Source organism: Poecilia reticulata, linkage group LG3, assembly GCF_000633615.1.
Source record: "Poecilia reticulata strain Guanapo linkage group LG3, Guppy_female_1.0+MT, whole genome shotgun sequence".
In the NCBI taxonomy this organism is placed as follows: domain Eukaryota; kingdom Metazoa; phylum Chordata; class Actinopteri; order Cyprinodontiformes; family Poeciliidae; genus Poecilia; species Poecilia reticulata.
The window spans coordinates 17924888-17944835 of record NC_024333.1 but is presented as its reverse complement, the minus strand read 5'-3'; the positions used below and the strand labels follow the sequence as shown (position 1 = coordinate 17944835).

At 36.6% G+C, this 19948-nt stretch overlaps 2 protein-coding genes across 7 annotated transcripts in view; both read left to right on the top strand.

Annotated features, from left to right (window-relative positions):
* The first annotated feature begins 1524 nt into the window (after positions 1-1524).
* Positions 1525-9389, top strand: tmem41b (transmembrane protein 41B). Its single transcript, XM_008405265.2, has 7 exons — positions 1525-1745; positions 5345-5462; positions 6149-6277; positions 6495-6588; positions 7238-7342; positions 7671-7809; positions 7899-9389. The coding sequence occupies exons 1-7, from the start codon at positions 1646-1648 to the stop codon at positions 8066-8068; spliced, it is 855 nt and encodes a 284-aa protein (XP_008403487.1). The 5' UTR covers positions 1525-1645; the 3' UTR covers positions 8069-9389.
* Positions 9390-10325: 936 nt separating this feature from the next.
* dennd5a (DENN/MADD domain containing 5A) overlaps positions 10326-19948 on the top strand; it is a 32120-nt gene continuing 22497 nt past the window's right edge. For 3 of the 6 annotated variants that reach the window (XM_017304024.1, XM_008405263.2, XM_017304023.1), the window contains exon 1: positions 10326-10595. In XM_017304024.1, the coding sequence (XP_017159513.1) occupies positions 10496-10595 (100 nt within the window). In that variant the 5' untranslated portion in view covers positions 10326-10495. The remainder of the gene's footprint in view (positions 10596-19948) is intronic. The other 3 variants (XM_017304026.1, XM_008405264.2, XM_017304025.1) reach the window with 1 other exon arrangement.

The following is a 19948-nucleotide window of genomic DNA, read 5'->3' as shown; positions in this document are numbered from 1 at the left end:
GTCTGCAATATTTATCTACTTCTAAACATCACATAAAAATAATTGTCATTTAATAAAAACATAGCAAGTGGACTAGTTTCCATTGAAATACATAGAGATAATTTTATTTTTACTTTTTTTTGTATTAGGACAATTCATTAAATTAGCTGTAACAAGACCCTGAGATGGGTATTTAACTTATCCACAAAACAATCATGCACTTGTGATTTTATTATTAATCAATTGGAGCTTTATGACAATCTTTAGCTTTTTCTTAGAACATTTTGTAATGATTTTTATCTTTTCTTATTTTCTCCTTTTTTTACTCCTTTTCATCTTTGTAATTGTTTGTTGTCACATACATATCTCTTCCTGTTGGAATTTATAACATCATGTCATCTTGTGCTACTTATCCGACATGTTTAGCAGGAAATATTTTTCTGTTTTTCTCCTTTATTTCCATACTTTTTATATCTTCAGAGGCGCGTTTTTTTATTGTTGTTGTTTTGGTTATCTGATTTCTCTCTTTATGGATTATTATCCCACAAATAAATTGGAACTGGATTTAAGTAAGGACCATTTTCCAAGCAATTCTTAGAAAATAAGGGCCACAAACTTCCATCATGATGAGTTGTCATGGTTGATTCTTCAAACAATATCAGACGTTCTTTTGTAACAGTGGTTCCAAAAATCTTTATCTACCATGGCAGTAATTAAACATTTTTCTGATAAAAAGCTGTGTCTCTGTTGTTGGAATTTCAACTGCTTCCTTCAAACAACAACCTCAAGGTATTTTAGGTTGAATGACTTCCCTGTCATCGCTAAAACCTTTTATTGAATGTCACTTTGGATTGTGAAAAAGCATGTGGGGAAACTCCTGGAGTATTTTCTAGAAGTCAAATTAAATAACATAATTTGCAATAATTCTAATATATTATTAGAGTACTTGCTACATTTTTTTGGGAATCTGTGGTATGGTAGGATTTGTAAAAATCTTAAAATAAAGGTATCTATTATTACATAGAATATAAAAGAATAGAATAAAAATATCCTTTATTGTCAATGAAGGAATTCAGATGTCACAGCAGCAAGTTAGGGTAAGTGGGGGTAGACATATTCACACAGTGGTAAATACGTAACAGCCTACACAGTAAGGCAAAATTAAATTGTTGGTGCGCCTGCTTTTAATATTTAGTACAATCTCTTACTGTCATTAAAATATTTATCTTGCAATTACATGAAGTCATGTATTTGAATTCAGGTACAAGTTATTTTTACTCTTCATATACACAAATATCTGTTGTCAAACATGTAAAATAGACTAAAAGTGGGGCAAAATGAAAACTAATTTTGGATCTTTCCTTCCTATCTAACCATAAATATTCAAATTAAATCCCCGTAATTAACTTTTATCCTTTGATTTTTGAAAGTTTTCGATTTTCAGAGGACGTTAAAACACGATTAACTTGTTTATGCTGTAAGTTCAGCTATGTTACTGCAGGGGGCGCTGCTGTGGGTAGTTGGGGGTTTGCAACTCGACGCGTGGAGGTAAAAGGTCACTCTGTCTAACGTGTCATCAGACTGTCACCCGGTGTTACCGTGCCGGGGTTGCTGCTGATTCACCGATCCATACACTGAGCATCTACCGTCGTAACAACTGTAAAAAATGGCCAAAAAGCGGAGAGATGTACGAGACGCGGACAATTTGTCCTCATCGACGCAGACGGAAGTGAAGTCTGGCGACAGAGACTCTCAGCTTGTGAAAGGTAAGTTCCCTAAAGAGGCTAACTGTTGACCTGAGAGGAAAGGGGATTGAATACCTATTGGCAATACAAATTAGGCAACACACTGGGCTTCGGTCTTCTTATTTACACGAACATAGGTCAGTATTGAAGAGCAGGAGCTAAAGTTAGCCACAGCGAGCTAGTGAAAAATTACCCTCCAGCGATGACTTCGATGGTTAGCATGATACCGGTCTTGTGAGAAATTCTGTTCCCCTGTGAAAATCTGTTCCCCCTGTGTCGGGAGCGCGCATTGCAGCCAGAGAAGTGGATCCGGCGGATCTGACCGTTTTCACGGCGCAAGTTTGAAAACATTTGCTCTTTTTTTGCCAAAGTTAGGATGGGGGAACAAAATATTTTAACCGCCTGATAAAATCTGTTCCCCCTCTATAAAATGGAAACAAATTAATTTACCCACAAGGTCTTTTACTGCGTTCGTTCCTCTTATGATCAACAAGAAATCCTGCAAGTTTGAAAACATTTGCTCTTTATTTGCCAAAGTTAGGATGGGGGAACAAAATATTTTAACCGCCTGATAAAATCTGTTCCCCCTACATAAAATGGAAACAAATTAATTAAGTTATTGACTAACAATTTTGTTAAATAACTTTTCACATGTTGATGTATTAAGTTTTGGCTAAGTACAAATTATAGTAATGATAAAAATTTTCATTAACACTCAAAATAAGAATGTTAATGTTATAATCACCACTGTTAAGAATAAGTCTCACAGCAATGTCCAACCTCATGCTGTAGACCGACGCAGTGGAAACAGGAAAATCCACAACCTCTTTTGCTAGGAGTTTTTCTGTCAACTGAAATATACAGCTTGATTTAATGATTCAAATTTTAGGTAACAAATTAATTCACTGTACATGTCCATTTTATGTAGGGGGAACATATTATTTCAGGCGGCTGAAAGAGATAAAATATTTTATTCTCCAGTCCTAACTTTGGCAAATAAAGAGCAAATGTTTTCAAACTTGTAGTATTTCTTGTTGATAATGAGAGGAATTAACACAATAAAAGACTTGCAGGTAAATTGATTTGTTTCCATTTTATGTAGGGGGAACAGATTTTATCAGGCGGTTAAAATATTTTGTTCCCCCATCCTAACTTAGGCAAAAAAAGAGCAATGTTTTCAAACGTGCAGGATTTCTTGTTGCTCATAAGAGGAATGAACACAGTAAAAGACTTTGCAGGTAAAGTAATTTGTTTCCATTTTATGTAGGGGGAACAGATTTTATCAGGCGGTTAAAATATTTTGTTCCCCCATCCTAACTTTGGCAAAAAAGAGCAAATGTTTTCAAACTTGCAGGATTTCTTGTTGATCATAAGAGAAATGAACACAGTAAAATACCTTGCGGGTAACTTAATTTGTTTCCATTTTATAGAGGGGGAACAGATTTTATCAGGCGGTTAAAATATTTTGTTCCCCCATCCCAACTTTGGCAAAAAAAGAGCAAATGTTATTAAAATCACAGGATTTCTTGTTGATAATAAGAGGAACGAACACAGTAAAAGACTTTGTGGGTAAATTAATTTGTTTCCATTTTATAGAGGCGGAACAGATTTTATCAGGCGGTTAAAATATTTTGGTCCCCCATTCTTACTTTGGCAAAAAAAGAGCAAATGTTTTCAAACTTGCAGGATTTCTTGTTGAAGATTATGGGAATTAACACAGTAAAAGTCTTTGTGGGTAACTTAATTTGTTTCCATTTTATAGAGGGGGAACAGATTTTATCAGGAGGCTAACATATTTTGTTCCCCCCCTGCTGGAAACCTGTGTTTATTGACTGACTTTTATTTGTCAGGCTTACGAGACAAAAGCTGAAAAAAGATCGGTTCTCTTCGCGGTTAAAATAACACAAAACAGCGTAAAAAGACCTCCACACAAGACCTTGTTTATTTATGTATGYATTTTTATTTTGAYAGCTGCCGATTAAACTGAAAGTTACAACATTGACATGATTATATGAGTAGTTTTTACCGAGAAATCAATCAGAAGCGCTGTGAAAATGGTCAGATCCGCCGGATCCACCTCTCTGGCTGCAATGCGCGCTCCCGACACAGGGGGAACAGATTTTCACAGGGGAACACAATTTCTCACAAGACCTCCAAAGATGGTAACAGTTACACAGCCAAACATACTTCTTCTGTCTTTTAAAAATAGCAACCCGAGGCAGCTGTAACTATAACATTAAAATCATACGACATAATAAAGTTTTACCTCCTATGATTAGATAAATAGTTTAAAATATTCGTTGAACCATTGTTGATTTTTAGGGGTAGTTAACTAATTTAGTCCTGAGAAATCTACAGACCTAAAACAAACCGGAATCTAATCAAAGGAACTTTGTTCATCACTCGAGCTAGTTCTCCGATTCTTGGTTACAATTTTAGACATTGCTGGATTGCTGTGGCCGATAACACATTTATTTGTACGAATTGAGTGAAGATGTAAATTATAGGTAATTTAATTTAGACTTGTACATTATATCGAGTTGTAATGGTCTAAGGCTAAGCAAAATTAAAATTGCAAGGGGTGCCAGAGTTGCACTGCCTGTCGAGTCATGACACTCCCACTGCCATACATTCATGTCTTTTACACATGTTGTATTTATGACTCTCATTGCCTCATTGCAGGCTATTTTGACATTAACTGGATCAGATACTACTGCTCTAAGAACATGATTGCAGCAATTTGATGTTGAGAACATTAGAATAGTGTCACAGGATGTGGGTTAATTGCAACTGAGATATCAGTATAAGCAACAATTGCATTGCAATAACCTGTGGGCCTGACAAATTGTCACTTTTTTTCAATAACATTTTCTGGCATTTTAAAGAAATATGAACTTAGTAGTGGTCTGCTTAAAATCAGGGCTATTTGTACATTTTCTTGGCATTTTAAGTAATTTGTGTAGGGTTTCTTTCCTGAATTCCTGGAATTTTCTATACCAGGAAATTTTGTTGGCCAACAAGAGGCTTTACACAAACAGCCTCTTGTTTGTTGTGTAAAGTTGGTAACTTTCTGAAGTTTATATTGCCTAAATGTCCGTCTCACTCACTCTAGGTTTAAAGATCTTCTAACACTTGTTTCTTTATTTAAGTAAAAATAGATAAACTATTGTGGACTGTAACTGAATTATGGTTTTGTAACAATATAATGTATCTATCATTCAGAGCAACAGGTGCCTTCAATCAGAAGAGTCAGCTTAGCATGGCACTTTTTACCCCTAATTCTTGAGTTGGTTTGTTACTTTTTTTTGATCATTTCTGTTACATTTTTCCACCTGTTTCTAGCCATCATACATTTTTAATGAGTTTGATTAAACAGAAGAATGCTAAAAGGTTTTCAGAATAGCATGCCATCTTGAAAAAAGTCCTTAAATAGTTGTATCTTTCCTGAAGCTCGATTAAATGAGCTGTGATGGCAGTAGCAGGAGTCTGTCCCACATGAGAACCAGAGCTCCCTCAGGGACCTCAACAAGTGATGCAAAAGACATGCAAATGACTCAAAACTCCCGAGGAGCAGGATTATCTGGTTGCTTTGCAGTAACTATCATTTTCTTTCCTCACAGAGGCTCAACAAATTATAGGCGGCTCAACACGCATGTCTCTGCTAATTCTGGCATTGATATTTGCCTGCTCTGCCTCAGTCATGTACTTGGTCTACAGGAACTTCCCAGAACTTCGAGAGTAAGTTGCTGTTTGGTTTAGCAAATTTTAAACGGGTTATGTGTTGGGGGTGGCAGCATCAGACGTCGTACCTTTTAGTGTGAGTTGCTATTAATAATAATACTCTACTGTTTTAATTCTTTACTGTTGAATAGAATCATTTCATTCTAGTTGGGAGGCTTGCTTTCACTGACACAAAGATAATCTTTTGATTGAAATGCTCAGTCCTTTTTTTTCCTGACCAGTTTTTAAAGAGCTTCAGATTTTAATATGAAATTTTACTAATAACATGATCAGACTTTGTTTACAGTGGGGAAATAATAAGCAAAACTTAAAGTTAAAATGAACCTGCCAGCTCTTTTGTTGAACATAGATAAAGGGTTTATATCAGTATTTAAACTGAAGGAGAGAAATGTTTTTGATAAAAGCAAGAAATGGATTCCAACAGCAGAACATCTGTCCAAACATGAGCAATCGAACTGATGACTTATTAGAGGTAAATTAAAAACTATAGCTGCATCATACTTTTATTTAGTCATACTTCCTCACCTTTTACTTTGATTACCTCAAAACTATCGAGTGTTAAAACATGTCATGTTTAGAGGAATAGCAGCGCTAATGGAAGGACTCTGCTTTTTATCTGAGAATACATGATTAGAATTTTATGCTTTTTTTTCCTGAATTGCAATTGTCTTTCTTTTATACAGTGATGAAATGGAAAAAATCAAGATCCCTAAAGACATGGATGATGCCAAAGCATTAGGAACAGTGTTGTCCAAATATAAGGACACCTACTATACCCAGGTGTTGGTGGCATATTTTGCAACATATATTTTGTATCCTTAAATAGAAAAGAAATCCCTTTTTGACTAATGAATTTTGGTTTGTTTTTTGGCATTTATTCATTAATTTTGATTCAATTTTGTTTTGAAGTTGGTGTACTATTGTTACGTATGGCTGTTCTCTGATTTTATGCTCCCTACTATTGCTTTTCACTGTATAAAAAGTGTTTCATTGTGTTTGTAAAGTTGTTCACCTTAACACTTAAGTCAGCCTCCAGACGTTTGCTATCCCTGGATCGATCTTCCTCAGCATCCTGTCTGGCTACCTTTACCCTTTCCCTTTGGCTCTTTTCTTAGTCTGCTTGGTGAGTAGAAAAGCTTTATGCTGTATTTAAGCTGTATTTCTACAATTGAACATAAAAATCCATCGAACGAAGCATGCTGTTTTTTGTTTTTTTGCCAAGCAAAATACTTTTTCAGAAAGACTTATTAACATGGCTTAAATTTAAGTTATATAATATTACTAGTAAGATTAAACTTTTTTGCTGCTATTAAAATAGTCTTCCTTAAACTTATTCAATTATTATTATTATTACAAAATTTCTGACTTGGTGTACCACATGAATGTGCCACTACTGTTTTTATTATTTTCTCTGTCCGTCTTGCAACACTTTAAGTTTTCTATATTCTAACAATCTGTGTGGAAACTGTTTTGCAAAAAATAATTCATAAATGTGTTCATAGTAGCGAGGGCTGTGGTTGGAGCGTGAAAACCCAAAACCCTCAGCGTCATCTTTGGAACTTCTTGGTGTGGTTTCTAAATAACTGCACAACTGCTGTTTGATGTTAAGTAAGCTAAGTATACAGCTGCTGGTTGGAGATAGACAGTATTCTAATCTGCTGTTCATTTATTTATTTAAGGTTGCTTTTCAGTTTATGATTGTTAACTCGTTCTATGTGGCCTCTTTCCCTTTTATGTTTTAATATATCGTCATTTCTCTATTCTTCTGGCAGTGTTCTGGACTTGGAGCTTCCTTCTGCTATATGTTGTCATATCTGGTGGGCCGACCAGTGGTCTACAAATACCTCACAGAGAGAGCGCAGAAATGGTCCCAGCAGGTAATAATTCATAACTAGAAAATTCCTGAAGAAATTTAACCGGGGCCTGCCAAAGTGTGCCTGTCTGTTGGAGAATTCTGAAGACATAGAAACAAACGGAAACCAACTTAAAAAAACAAAGTTAAACAGAAATTAAATTGTAATTTTATGAATTAATGACTAGCCTATGAATGAAGCAGTCATAGCTCTAGACAAATATAGTGAAACTGTTGGGTTTTTATTTTTCTTTATGTTGATTGTACTGTGAATGTTTTGAAAAGTTTCCTCTTTGTGGTAATGTTTTACCGAGGTAGGAATAAGTTTCTTTTTTTTCTTTACTCGTTGGCAGGTTGACAAGCATAGAGATCATTTAATCAATTACATCATCTTCCTGAGGATAACCCCCTTTCTTCCGAACTGGTTCATTAACATCACCTCTCCGGTCATCAACGTGCCTTTGGGGGTGTTTTTCGTCGGCACCTTCCTCGGTAACATCCTTTGTGCTTTCTATTTCATTTTCCTTTTGGTGAGATCAGCTGTTTCTGACTCGCTTGCGTTTACCCCGGCTGCTTGACAGGAGTGGCGCCGCCGTCCTTCGTAGCGATCAACGCCGGAACAACGCTGTACAAGCTCACCACAGCCGGCGAGGCCGTGTCCTGGAACTCCCTGGCCGTGCTCGGCATCCTCGCCGTTCTCTCCATCTTGCCCGTCTGCTTCCAGAAAAAGCTGCAGCAGAAACTCGAGTAGGACTCTTCAAACACCTGAGCATCTCATTCGCCGACTGTCCCTACGGTTCCCTTTGCTCGGATCAGGACCTCAGCCGTCGCAATGTAGCTGCTTTCGCGTCAGTGTTGTGCGCGGATGCTGGTGTGCCGTTCTTGGAGAAGCCGTAACAAGCACTGACCACAAAATGCATGCTGTGGTGGATTTTTTTTTCTCCTCATGCTAAACAACGTGTAAACTACTTCTGTGCAGAATTACTTTCTGTGACTCATGTTGCTGATTCTGGCACAGTTTGTAAATAAGAAATTAGATTTATTTGTTTTTATTTAAGGCACTGCTTATTTTTGATTCTTTCCAGACAAGTACAGGTGCTACTGGTAGGATGCTTTCATGGTTTTGCTGCAGTGCAAAAGTTGTTATTCTGTCTGCAATAGATCCATAAGTATCTTATGGAAACTGTAGTGAACATCCACCTTTAAAGTCACCAGAGCAATAGTTGCCTATGTCTAGCTGAATAACACCTTCCAAACAGTCAAGTCTTTAATTCTGTTAATATTTATTTGAACATTTTTGTGTCTGGTTTTATCTCAATTATCTGTACCACCACAGCAATAATGTTACACTGTTCTGTTTTGATTTTATTATTTTAATGCCTAATTTCGTTAGGTTAAAAATGGATGTTCTAACTAAAATTGTGCCTGGATTCACTGCCACACTGTTCTCGTTTAAACCTCTATGTTAATATAAGCAGCCTAAAGAAGGACTTTGCTTTTTTTTCCCCAAGCATGCCCAAGGTTAATGTTTCATTTCCTGAGAAGATTTCCAGGGATTGATACTCTTCTGTTATCTTTAACTTATTCAAAGTAAATATTAATGAGAGGCGGTTTATGCTATTAAGAGGCCTGTATTTGTACACTTAAAAACACTTTTGACTTTGAAAATGGAACTTATTCATTTGGTGAGGGAAATCAATAAATCATGATGAATGCAGTCTTATTCCATTTTCCTATATGGTCAAAAACTTCTAACTTTATATTTCCCCCCCCCAAAAAAATGCAGGTACATTTTGATTGCTATTACAATGTTGTTTCCTACATAGTCCCATTACCAGCCCCAGACTGAATATTCATTTGTTCTAAAAGGTATTTTATTCCTAAAAATTAAGATAATTTTTGTCGTCCCCTTTTTCATTTATTTAAATTGCAGTATTACTTTGTGCTGAGTATTAAAGTCCTTCTGTTTCTGTAACAAACAGATAAGTTTATTTCTGTCCTGACTAAGCTTTTTTTTTTAAATCACCAATTAAAATAATTTTACTTTGCAATTAAAGTGTTGTCTGTAAAAAAAGTATGTTTCTTTTTTTTTTGTAGATGCTTGATGTTGAATTTCTCAAGTATGAGGTTTTAATGGATGGGTTAGTTTATTGCATTCTTTGTGTTCATAAAACATCAAGTTCACTTGAAAGACAATGTTTCTCTTTCGCTTCTCAATTATTGTCTGCTTTACTTCAAATAATAAAAAAAAAAACAATAAACCTTTAAATAGAGCAAGAGATTTCACACAAAGTGAATAGTGCCACCAAGTGGTGGTGATTGGTTATTCAGGCCATTCTTTATTCAAGTTCACTGGCAGAGCTTTTAGGAGGGATTTTAGATTCCTAAAATATTGACCACCGGCAGTTTCAGGTTTTTTAAATTTATATTATGAAAATGTACAGATCAGAGCCCCTGTTCTGCGTAGCAGAAATAATTTGGTCCTGTGTCTAGATATTTTAGAAAACGACTAAATAACTTCACACTTTAATAACTACAATAAGAATGCCTATCTATATATGAGCAACCCTTTGATTCTGACATCCTCTTCAGAAATAAAAGAATATAGCAAAAATATACTCTGTAGCCTTTATTTGTTTAAATAATTGGGGACGGACATCTGAAAGCTGAAAATGTTGCCACTGCTAGATATATGATCTAGCAGATCATCAATTCAAAAACGCCATGAACATTCAAACGTTTCCCAAGCATTTCACAGAAATATTCTCTGCATTAAGATAGGTTAACATTATAGGTATTTAATCTTTACTTAGAAGAAAATTTATTTGAGACAGTTACTCATGTAAGTTAAGTTTGTTCGTTAATTTAGAATCTAATGTTAGAAATCTAATTCAATTCTCATTTTAAAACTTGTGCCAATTTTAAGAGCCCAAATAAAGCGCGTTTGAATTGGTTCCTTGGAGCTTTTAATTTGAAGGGTGTTTTATTTTGAAGGAGGCATGAGCGGATGTGTGCGGATCGGCTGTACCTACTGCGGGTTCAGCAGCTAAATATGAGTGCAGTTTTTCGAGCCTCGCAGTAGCGTCTCGCACGTAATGGCCAGGAGAAATCACTTCTCCGAGTTACTTTAATATGCTCGGTGTTCCAGGTGTGAGGGCATCACCGGACCAGTCTCAAAATGACCACCGGCTTCAGCTCCGGTTCCTCCCGGTTCGCAGATTATTTTGTGATCTGCGGACTCGACACCGAAAGCGGGCTGGAACCCGACGAACTGTCCGGTAAGCCTATTAGCCGTTGGGATAAAATGTCGTGTTGATGCTCGGCGAAATAAGGAAAAACTAGATTGTTAAACGTGTGTTGCTAAAAAATTTTTTTTTTCCCTTTTGGGGCTCGTTGTTTTCTCTTGTACTCACTCTTGTTTGTGTGTGTGTGTTTTTGAGATGTAATGTCGGCTGTTGAGGTGAAAACGGATCGAGTATAATAACGCTGGGCCTAGTTTACCTTCTCTCCGCCTGTTTGTTTGTAACGCTCGATTAGGATCGACTGGATTACTGACTGGTTATTCCTCTTTATCTCATTTTAATTCAGTGGTTGTCCTTAACATCCTCTCTGTCCGTGTTGGGGTGTGTTGTGATGAACATTTTCAAGTGAAAAACACTCGGCTTTAAATGCACTTTAGAGCTGAGTACGTATATTTGTTAACAGTTGTACGTGCCTGTTACAATTATGTAAATGAAAATAGTCATGCACACATGATGTAGTTCAGACTGTCAGATGCCCCCTACACAATACCAGCATCCACCAGAGACACGCTGTACTTGTAACATTTTAAAAGGGCACACCCTTCCATTCAAAAACAATGACATAAATAGCTTAAATGCCTAATCTTAGCACAATAGTCCATCACMCCCCCCCCCCTCCCCTCCCCTCCCATTTATTTTTATTGTTTTGTTTTGTTTGTTTTCTCCTCAGCGAAAGTATTGTGATTGAAAGAGACATCTGCAGCATATAGTTTGGGAGCTGAAGTGATGGGGTACAAGTAATTGAGACTTTCAAGGGAAAATCTTCACCCCGGCCTCCCGCTGTGAAGAAGATTTGATGGTATTTGTTATGCTGTGGGGGAGACACTTTGCTGCCATGGCGAGTGATTAGTTTAAATGCAACGATGAAGTGTGACGTGAGTGGCCAACACCGAGTACAAGTGATTGGCACATTGGTGGACGGTGATGTCAGGGCCTGCATGTGGTATTAAATCACCAGATCTCAGCTCAGCTGACATGCAGGGCTGATGTTTGCCTCCGAAATCAAAACACAAACTGAGAAAGCATCTTTTTATTGCCCGCTGACAATGAAACAGACCAGAAGCACTGTCAGTACTTTAGACAACAACTGTGCTAGTGTGCAGCAACAAATTTAACTAAATATTTTGAATTCAAGGATACCTTACCTTTGACGTAAGAAGCCTGATCACTGTTTTCAAATTTAAATACAGCACTTTATATCTTGTGACTCAGTTAACAGAGTCTGCTTTGGGAAGTTTTTAGGTTTGTTAATTTCCTTTAAGTGTTTTTTGCTGTTTTATGACATTGAGTTTTGTAAGATGGACCAGGCCTATTAGTGCTAATGTCAGGGTTTTCCATACTAACGCCAATGTGTTAACAGCACTTTATGGGGAAACCCTGAATGCTGAAGAACTAACAACCGGCGTATTGACCTCAGATTATATCTTTAAGCATTCAAATGTCCCATTATGCTTATTACTACTGAAACTTCTTGTTCTGGTTTGTAAAAACGACTATTTTTGACTTAAAACGGGTAACAACTGGTGCTAGAATTCCATTATTTAATTGTCTTGTTTAATTGGGCAACCTTGAGCATTTTGCTGTCTGAAAACAGGAACCAATTAAAATTTGTGACGTTTTCCTGTTATCTTGTTTCTGTCTCATGCAAGTGTGATTTATTGTGACTCGACAGGTAGTGAATGGCCTGTGAGGCTGCTGTAGCTGAAGGAAACTTCTTCTCTCCTTAAAGTGATAACCACACCAAAAATCGTTTTAGTTTAAGGGTAATGTGCTTCTCCTTTTTACTTCCTTTCTCAAGTTCCTGTTTACAGCTTTAAGGACAAATTCGCTGATTTTATAGGATGAACTAAAACTTAAGAGCATGCAGTCTCCTTTTTGTAAGCGGGGACTATGGTTACCTAGATATTAAAATTTCATCCTTGATGGTGATACTAAGGAAAATGCCCCACACCATTTTCAATATCGCAGAAACCTTTTCTTGAAAGGACAGAAATCTTTCTAGAAAACGCCCCCAGAAGCATAAAACTAAAGGCAGTATAAAGATATTGACGCCATCTTTATTGGGGTAAGACCAATGAACAGAAGGCAATTCAGCAACCATTTAGAAAAAATATATAAATTGAAAGTGTTACTTTCCTGTAAAGCAATACATTAAACACACCCTTCATAAAAAGTATGTATGTTCAATTCACTTAAGCAGTTAATTGGAAATACCTTTTTTGTTATGAAATAAGCATAGATGTGGCCCATGCAAAACATGTTTACAGTGTAGAAAATCCAGGCTGCACAAATGAATGAATGAATATACTTTATTAACCCTACTGGGAAATTCGCAAAGTATTTAGCAGCAGACCTGTTCAGTTTCTGGTAAATTTTGCACCTTCTGCTTTTTTTTATTAATTTTTAAAAAAATTTTTTAATGATCACCTTGAGTAAGCTAGATTCGTAAAAAGTCATATCGCCCTGTGTTCTGACTGGTTTCTGCTCACCGTTGTTGACACATTGTCATTTTAACATCGCAATGGGGCTATCAGTAAGTTGTCAAAATTTAAATAGAAAGCGTTATGCCGTGTGGCCGTACAACTTTACTCCTGGGATATGCAAGAGCTTCACGTAGCTTCTCACATTCATCTTAAACAACGGAGCTTCTGTATTTAAGACGCTTCACTGGCATAAAGATGCTAGCAAAGCTAGCATGATGACTTACTGGCGTCCTTCAACTTTTTTGACTTTCCTGCCTTATAAGCGATATACCGCCAGTCAAAATGTTTGCTTTTTTTCCCCACTGAAGAGGGCCATAAAGGTTCTTCTCCAGATGTGCTTGCCATGTTGTGGAAGTTGAATTGCACTGTAGATGAAAAGGTGCTAACCAATTGTCAATTCCTAGCACCACGTTGCTGTTTTGATTCTTATCCATGATTGTTCAGGTGAGCTCTTGCAAGTGAGGGAAGGGAGTGTCTGTGTCATTCTGCTACTGTGCAGCATTCTGTACCAAATATTGATTTTTGGATCAATATTAGATGCAAAGTAGAATCTTTTTAAATATTATGTCGACAACTATACTATGCACAATCTTAAGCAGACACGAGGTTGTTTTCTTTTCTGACCGCTGATCAGTTTTGAAGTTCATCTCGTCTGCTTGTTGGCTTTAAATTTAATGTTCGTTATAAAATTATAATTCATTATTTATACAACACAGTTGAAGCCAAATCTAATTTTTTTTGCCCATTAAGCAAAAACAATAAGCTTTGTGGTTGTAACACAAAAGAAATCTATGAAATGTGTGGGCAGAAGAAATACTGTATTCCTGTTTTTCAGAATGTTCTTTAGTGTGACTAAATGGCGACTTTTTTTTTTTCTTGTGGTTGATCAGATCAAAGTTATTTTCATAGCTAGTAGATGGCAGCATGAACTGTGTCAGACGTACAGAATCATTTTTTAGATTCCCAAAAATGTACCTTACTGTCACTGTGTATGATTTTTATCATGTTTTTTTTTTTTTTTTTTTAAATCAGCTTTTAAAAAAAAAAAAAAAAAAAAAGTTGACTTCATTGCATAGGAAGTGCATGTTTTCCCCAGGTGTGTGATAACACTTCTTTTAAGTCTCTGTGCAGAGACAGAAAATGCAACCCACCGAAACCTTGCTCAGACGCACAGCCTGGAGCTTTGAGGTCAAACATCACTGATGTTCTACTTACAGCCCTTTGCTGCTGTTTACTGTAGAAAGAGGTTAGGGGCTTACCCTTATCAACTGTTTCAGTTATGACTTGAAGAAAGGAAATGGTGTGGAAATTCCATTGTCACTGGCTGCAGATAAACGTTTGTTGTAGGTATGATGTTCCTAGAAGTTCTCATTTTTGCCAAGTCAGGAATAAATAAATGGCTTTGTAAGATGGTTTCAGTTTTCTAGCTGCAGTGGATTACATTTTCTTTGACAAGAGCTGCATGTAATTTTTCAGAATGCACATGAGAGAAAAAAATACCCAGGATGTTCATAAATGCTGTTGTTTTTCTGTTATCTCTAATAAGGTTGCCTGAGTCAGTTGGGTAGAAATGCAAAAAGGGGATTTCTGTAGCTGGTTGCTTGTTGAAAGGTCAAGCCGGCATCGATGAGTTGTTTTGGTCATGATTAGACATGAACCAATCAATCAGCCAAAGATGAGAATTGGCCATTTTGTCCCTGATTGGCTCTGATGTGTGGTCAGCGGGTAAAATGCTGTAAAATCCGACAGTTTTTTTTCTGCTACTCAGTACATGTTTCAAAACTAAGAACTTTGACCAGATTTCTAGAAATGCTTCAACCAGATGGGTTTTATCATGTTTGACTGAAGAAATATGTTTTGATGCAGAAACAGGGAATCTTATAATTCCTATTTTTTTTAGGATGGGATTCATACATTTCAAGTCTATTAAAGAAAACCCTGCTCTCTTTGTCATTCTGCATTTTCAAAAGTGTTTTAAATCCAAACATTTGAGGACCACTGCTTTTGTCGTCCTGTTATTCCGAACGTTCACATTGAACGACTTAACTGAGTTTAAGCTGCTAACTTGGCTGAAACAAACTGCTGGCTGGTGATTGATACTGTGAATGAAATAAGTAATCTCTTTTTCTTTCTGTTGGATTTTCTCCAGGGAATTAAATGAAACTCTTTGTGTGATTTATTCTTAATATGATGTGAAGTGTTAACTCATGTACAGTGAAGGTAAAAAAAAAAACAAAAAAAAAAAACAAAGAAATGGATTCAAAAAATTTCTTTCGGCACAGCGTTTGGCAGCACACTCGGGACTTGATTTGCATATGTATGACCCTGCGGCCTCTCAGCGACACTGGAAACAGCAGGCACTGGGGGACATGAGTAAACTCTGTGGACAGGCTCTCTTTATTCAGATGCTAAATATCCTTTTAAATTTTCTGGGCTGCCTCTCTTCAACCCTTCTCTGCAAACAAATGAGGACTAATGGTTCAGCTAGAAAGCTTGCTCAGTTTCATTGATAATTTTTCCTCAGGAGCTTGTTAAGCAGTTCGGGGGGATTTTAACAATCTACCTAGAAATAAATTTCAGGGTTTTTGTTTTTTAGATCAAGAATGACGGCTGTTATCAGTTGTGTGCCTCGTTAGTTTAATGCAATAAGATGCAGGATCTCGGACGTACTTGTGAGAAGTAGTTCCCCAAAATGTTGGTTTCTTACTTATGTTATCTCCACATCTTTGACACTTCCCCAAAACCCCCAGTGAAATTTCACTTTTAAACTTGAAGCGTTGAAGTGGATCACGTGGACTTGGCTTGAAACTGTCATTCATCGACAATATAGAATGTGACGGACAACGTTTGCCAGCCTCTTGTAGTGCTGGTTGATGGGATGTTGAAATGGTTTTCCTGCAGTGAGAGAACATTTTTCAAATGTTTTGATAAGGGCTAGATGATGTGGCCTAAATTTAGCACCACAAAATAGTTTGCATTTATTTGCAACATAAAATGTCTACTGCAAAAATTAAAATCTTGATATTTATTACTATGGCAATGATCAACTCTTATTTTTATTTTTATTTTTCCAACAGCAGGACAAAAACAACAAATTTTGCAAGTATTTTTCCACTTGATGTCTTTAAAATGGTACACTAGACCTGTGAACATGTCAGCAAAAACATCTGATGATGAGCCATCACTCATCATCAGAGACAAATTCAAAGCCGTTTCATGTTTAGTTTCTGTGTTGGGACTGAAGTGTGAAGGTTGCGAGCTGAAGAAGGGAATAGCTGATGCTCAGAGCTCTGGTTATTGATATATATTTTTTCTAAACGTTAGCATGTATTTCATGCTGTTCTGCAGGAATTTGGATTGAGTGCTTCTTGAATACAACTTCACAGGAAGTGAGGTCCATCCCTTTTCTGGTGATCCTCTCTACAGTAGGCGTCAGCGCGTCGGAGTACAGAAGGACCGTAGAACTGTGGGTGGTCTCTGGCTCCTCGTCCGATCACTGCTGCTTTACTACTCCCACCAAATATCCATTTACGTTCTCATGGCATCACAGACCTTTTGAATAAATGACAAAACGAGGAATTATGTGAGCATAATTGGAGTAATTAGAATTTCATGTCATATTGGGGTCTTTTCTTGATGTGGCAGATGGCGTTTGATTGGCTGTGAGGTAAGGGGATTATAGTTTTTGTTGTAATCCTGATGAGCTGTACTAAATTATGAATGTTAACTAAAATATTTTGAAATGCAATGGAAAAGGCTAGATCTACTGATTAGTTTCTTTTCTTAAAATCCATCTAGATTATACCATAACAGGATTAAGACGAATGGTTCAAAGATTTTTTTTTTTCCTTTTTCATTTTTACTCAAGAAACACAAGCAGTCGTTCCAATAATAGTCAAACATGTATATATCATAACTAAATGAGTTCAGTTGTGAGCAGGTTTTGCTGCTGCAGGCAATTTTAGTACAAACCGCTAGACAAGATTTTCTTATCTGGAAACTTTCACTTTGATGGGTTTAATTACTCAGTGCTTCTATCTCTCTTTAGTAATTTGTATATTTTTAATTCCGTTTGTATTACCGCTTTACAAAAGCATCAACGTTAGACCACATATATCCTGTTTAAGAAAATTTTACAGACCATTCTACCTTATGTACTCAGATAGCAGAGCTGCCATAACATACTCTAGAATTATGTTTTGCCTCAATTTTTTCAGGTTTTTTTTTTTCATATTCTCAAATTTACTTGGAGCTTTGAGAACATCTTTAAGGATTTTTTTTTTTTTTTTTTTAATCTAACAAGGTAGATGGGAATGTTTTGTATCAACGTCCTCTGTTTTGCTGCTGATGTGGACTCCGATAAAGGCCTCCCTGTGTTTCACAATCGGTAAACTTTGCTTTTTGAGTGCAAAGTTCAGCCTTTTTATATATTCCCCTCTGCCCCTCTAAAAGTCGTGGTTATCAATATGCTCTTATTTTGGCACATTTATTACCAAAAAAAAAACAACAAAACAATTCTGTTCAGCAGAATTACATATTAGAAAAATTTAAATTTGACAGCCTGCTCTACATATTTATATATATTTTTCTTAATAAACACCAATGAGTCATCTGCTTGATTATGTCAAACTGTCATTGCTGCATTTTGAATTGTAGATAAATCATTGCTTTCAGTTACAAACATCACTCCGTAGGTTTTTTTTGAGGCGCTATGGCTTAGTTTTAAAGCCAATTGAAAGATTGTCAGTTTGAGCCCTTGCTCGGCCACGTGTCGCAGTGTCCTTTGGCGAGAAAACAAACCCCTCGCTGACCTCAAAATGATTATCAGAGGAAAAACTCTTGCGTAGTTGCACTGCGTCTTCATAGGATTTAGATGGTTTACTCCAAACATATAGAGAATGTAGGTTTTTGTGGTGCCGTTTGGATTCCGTTTCCACACATTTCTATTAAAGATTGCAAAATTTCAGTGTGCTATCATTATTGCAGTAGAATATTAACTGGAGACAATTTTTTTTTATTTTTATTTTTTATTATGTTTTTAGTCTTAGTAATCCAGCTGTCTGGTTCCTGTTGTAGTCTGGGTGGTGTGTCTGGCCTACTTTCGACTGTGTGGGTTGTTTGGATATGAAAGCATCGAACAGATTAAACCAAACCCTTCAAGATTTTCAGTCGGTCACTTGGATATCTTCAACGGTACCAAAGACCCCAGTATAAAAGTCATTTGGCGGTCACTGACAGCATTTTAATCGGATCATTTAAAGACGATGGCTGCGTTTGTGAAATTGATGCAGCTCGGGTCAAATGTCGCCCACGTTTGTTTTTAAGACACCATAAAAATCGACCAAATAAATTTATTATTCTAAAGTTATTTCTAATCAGTATTCAACAGTGGAGGATCACCTCACCAGACACGAGGAAATTGATAACTTCTTGGCTTTGTGAATGGCGTCATTTAATAAATGTAATAAAAAATGATTTCCTTTGTCTCGTGGAAAAGGCCCCGTTTCTCATTGGCAACATTATAGCTGAAGAACAGCTTTACTTCAGTGCTGACGTAGGGGAGCCAGAAACGCTTGGACAGCATGTGTTCCTCGTCTCACATTTTTGTACTTTACGTGCTGCATGAAAGCGTTTTTGTGCCGGCAGAGATCTTTCATTACTTCTTAACAAATGTGATGCATCAGAGGGACTGTAAACAGCATTCCCTGGCCGCTTGCAAAGAGTACAAAGGGTTTGCTTTATGTGAAATGTTAGATAACCCAACGTAGCCACGGGGCTGAGATGCAAGTGCAGTCATTCGCCATTATCATCCAACCCATGACCGCCTGCTGACGACGTCCGCATTCTACAGATTTGACTCAGACGGAAATATTTGTATGAAATGTTAGAATTAATACTTTGATAAATACTTTGGGATTTTGTGTTGGTATGTAGGCACAGGGATACACACAGGTTCATCCCACTGAATAAGAATATCTTTATAGATCTGAAGGGAACATTTTTTTGTTGTAACTCGTCCAGGGTTCCTTAAAGAGTTGTTGGTGATGCTGAAAGCTGTGGGCAGGACGTATCTAATGTTGCAGACTGTATTCCAGGGTTTCTGATGAAGCCTCTGACTGAAGATGCTCTGTTATAAAGCAGTGTCGGGCTAATTTCCTGCCCAATCAAACGTCATAATGAAAGATGAATGGATCTAACTTCATAATTCTCTACGCTAGTGTTGACTCAATAGCTTGTATATCTGCTTTTTTAAAAAAATGATATATATATATATATATATATATATATTTTTTTTTTTTTTTTTTTTTACTTTCATGCTTTTTCCTTCTATCAGTACCCTTTGATGCAACACTCCCTGAATCGTTTTATTTTATATTCATTTTTTAATGGTCTTACATGAGGTCATGCTTTGTGAAAATGAATTTTGTGTTTTCATTAGCTAGAAGTCAAAAACACTCTAAATATGTCACCCTGTGTGGACTATATCTACACAAACTTCACATTTTGATTACTGAAACAAGTACACTTTTTGATGATCAATTTTACTGAGATGCACATTTATGCTCAGCTGATCAGGTTTTGTTTGTTTTCATAAACCCTCTTAAACATGAAGTAAAAAGTGTTGTATCATTTAGTGTGCTTAGTTGCTTGATCTTATTCCGTAGTTGGGTAAATATAAGAATCTGCCATTTACTTCCAGCTTGTAAGCAGTTTATGTGACTCAGGTTTACATTTAGCTCAGAAACTGTTTCTTTGTAATCACACTCTAAGCTGCTAGTACAACTGGTTCTGTTCCTCTGTGTTTGAGTTGAGAACATTTGCCCAATGCTGCACTGGATCTTTAGG

Coding starts and splice junctions, on each gene's coding strand:
- tmem41b (XM_008405265.2), top strand. CDS start 1,646: ATGGCCAAAAAGCGGAGAGATGTACGAGACGCGGACAATTTGTCCTCA. Junction 6,278..6,494: donor TATTTTGCAACATATATTTT/GTATCCTTAAAT, acceptor CACTTAAGTCAG/CCTCCAGACGTTTGCTATCC. Junction 7,343..7,670: donor CGCAGAAATGGTCCCAGCAG/GTAATAATTCAT, acceptor ACTCGTTGGCAG/GTTGACAAGCATAGAGATCA.